This window comes from Ascaphus truei, chromosome 9, assembly GCF_040206685.1.
Source record: "Ascaphus truei isolate aAscTru1 chromosome 9, aAscTru1.hap1, whole genome shotgun sequence".
Lineage (NCBI taxonomy): Eukaryota > Metazoa > Chordata > Amphibia > Anura > Ascaphidae > Ascaphus > Ascaphus truei.
The window spans coordinates 62,765,717-62,767,724 of NC_134491.1; the positions used below are offsets into that span (position 1 = coordinate 62,765,717).

The 2,008-nt window shown below is 41.1% G+C and overlaps 1 protein-coding gene across 1 annotated transcript; it reads left to right on the forward strand.

Annotated features, from left to right (window-relative positions):
- Positions 1-270: 270 nt before the first annotated feature.
- LOC142503270 (olfactory receptor class A-like protein 1) lies at positions 271-1,266 on the forward strand. The gene has a single exon (XM_075615432.1). The coding sequence runs from the start codon at positions 271-273 to the stop codon at positions 1,264-1,266; it is 996 nt and encodes a 331-aa protein (XP_075471547.1).
- Positions 1,267-2,008: the final 742 nt, after the last annotated feature.

The window sequence follows — 2,008 nt, forward strand, 5'->3', positions numbered from 1 at the left end:
GGACTTTAATAAATGGCTCAAACAATCTCTGCAGTGTTTCAGAGTCTAATATCTATGGAAGCTGGGAGAAGCTGTAGACACATGTATGAAACATGGAAAAGACTGGAAGCTAAATAGTTGGACTGGAAGAACATAAAAGCAGAATAATCCCTTACTGTGCTGTGCATAAGGATACAATCCTTGTGTTTGCAGCATGTGTTGTACATGTATATTACCTGCAGTTTATTGTTCCTCCTTTCAGATATCGGACACTAACATTACACCAGTGTCATGGAGATCCGTCTTCTTTTCAAAGCCCTTGGCTTCATCCTCCTGCTTCTGTTAGGAATTCCTGGAAATGTCTTCATTCTACTGAAATTTACCTATATCAAGTGTATAGAAAAAAAATTAATTCCAGCCAACATCATCCTGATGATCCTAGCACTAGCAAATCTTCTTGTGGTTCTCTCCCGTATCATCCCCCAAACTCTAGATGCTTTAGGAGTGGAGAATTTACTGGAAGACATAGAGTGTAAAATTTCCCTTCACACCTACAGAGTGAGTAGAGCCATGTCTATCTGTCTCACCACTTTGCTTAGCTGTCACCAATGCATGCTCATCGCTCCAGCAACTAGATATTGGATTTACTTCAAGACAATGATAACTCAGAATATATTTTTAATTGTAATATTGCTCTTGGGCATGAATATGTCTGTATACTCTTCCAGTATTTTGTTTGCACGGAAAAGAACAAATTCTACAACCTCACCATACACACTACACTTGGTGTACTGTGATATTGACTTTTTGACCTATGTCTCTTACTTCATATATGGAATGGCATCCATAATACGAGAGGTCTTTGTTGTGGGGTTGATGACCCTATCCAGCAGCTACATGGTGTCTGTGTTGCACCGGCATGGGAAATCCATGAAAGGCATGCGCAGCTCCGACAGGGGTCAAAGTAAGACAGTTGAATACAAGGCCGCCAGAGCAGTCATATTGCTGGTATCACTTTATGTAGTTTTGTTTGGCATAGATAACTCCATGTGGATCTATTCCCTGTCGCCGTCCTATGTGACTCCTATAATGAATGAAACTCGGATATTTCTTGCTGCCTCTTTCTCTGCCCTGAGTCCTATTGTTATCATTGCAACAAACCCCAAACTACACCAGGGGGTGAATAATCAATGTAAGAAGCTGACACAGTTGCAAAAAGGAGATACACAAAAGAGGGTTATTGTCAACTGTGTTAGTCAAAACCTGATAAATAACATGTCTTCATAGATGCACATTTACCTTAAAATAGATGTACAGTAAGTACCAACTTACCAAGACCTAAGAACTCTTGCTGATGTGTTGGAATGGTCTGCCTGTCCTTCCAAGCACGTCCGCCGGTGTAGTTTGCCTTGGTACCACATCTGCTATACTTCCGCACTGTGTGTGAATGTGCCTGTGCGTTGTAGCGTCACAGCGTCCTGGCGTCACTTTCGGAAGGCAGATCAGGGATAATGGCACCAGCACACCAATCGGCTCTCTCCCTGTCTTGCACACTCGGGATTCCTCTGCTCTCACAATGTTATGTTGATGGTTATAATATGAATGTAGTGATCCTTTGTTATGTGTCACAACTTACCTAAAGTTTATCTGTACTTGCTATATAAAAACGGTTATATTACAAGCTTCATTGTAGTAATCTCCCGTTATCTGACCTAATGCCACGTGAGACATATCACCCAGAAATAGAGGACTCAGGCCTTCACCTCAGCAACAGGTGGGAAAGATAAGTTGGGGTTACATAGACAGTTACTTGCTGGAGCTGTATTTTGAGTTGTTGAACTTTAGCTGAATAAAAGCCTAAGTTTACTTTTCCAAACCCAAGTCTCCTACAGCTACCTCTGCATCGCCTACAGTTATGAACTTATTCACAGCTTTAAGACTTTTGAGTAATTTGTTTAGTCACAGATAAAATTGCCTCCTTGTTTAAGGAATGCCAGCATCACTTGAAACACAGATCTTAAGATATTTG

What these genes read in the sequence shown, in the direction of transcription:
- LOC142503270 (XM_075615432.1), top strand. Translation starts at nt 271, where the DNA reads ATGGAGATCCGTCTTCTTTTCAAAGCCCTTGGCTTCATCCTCCTGCTT.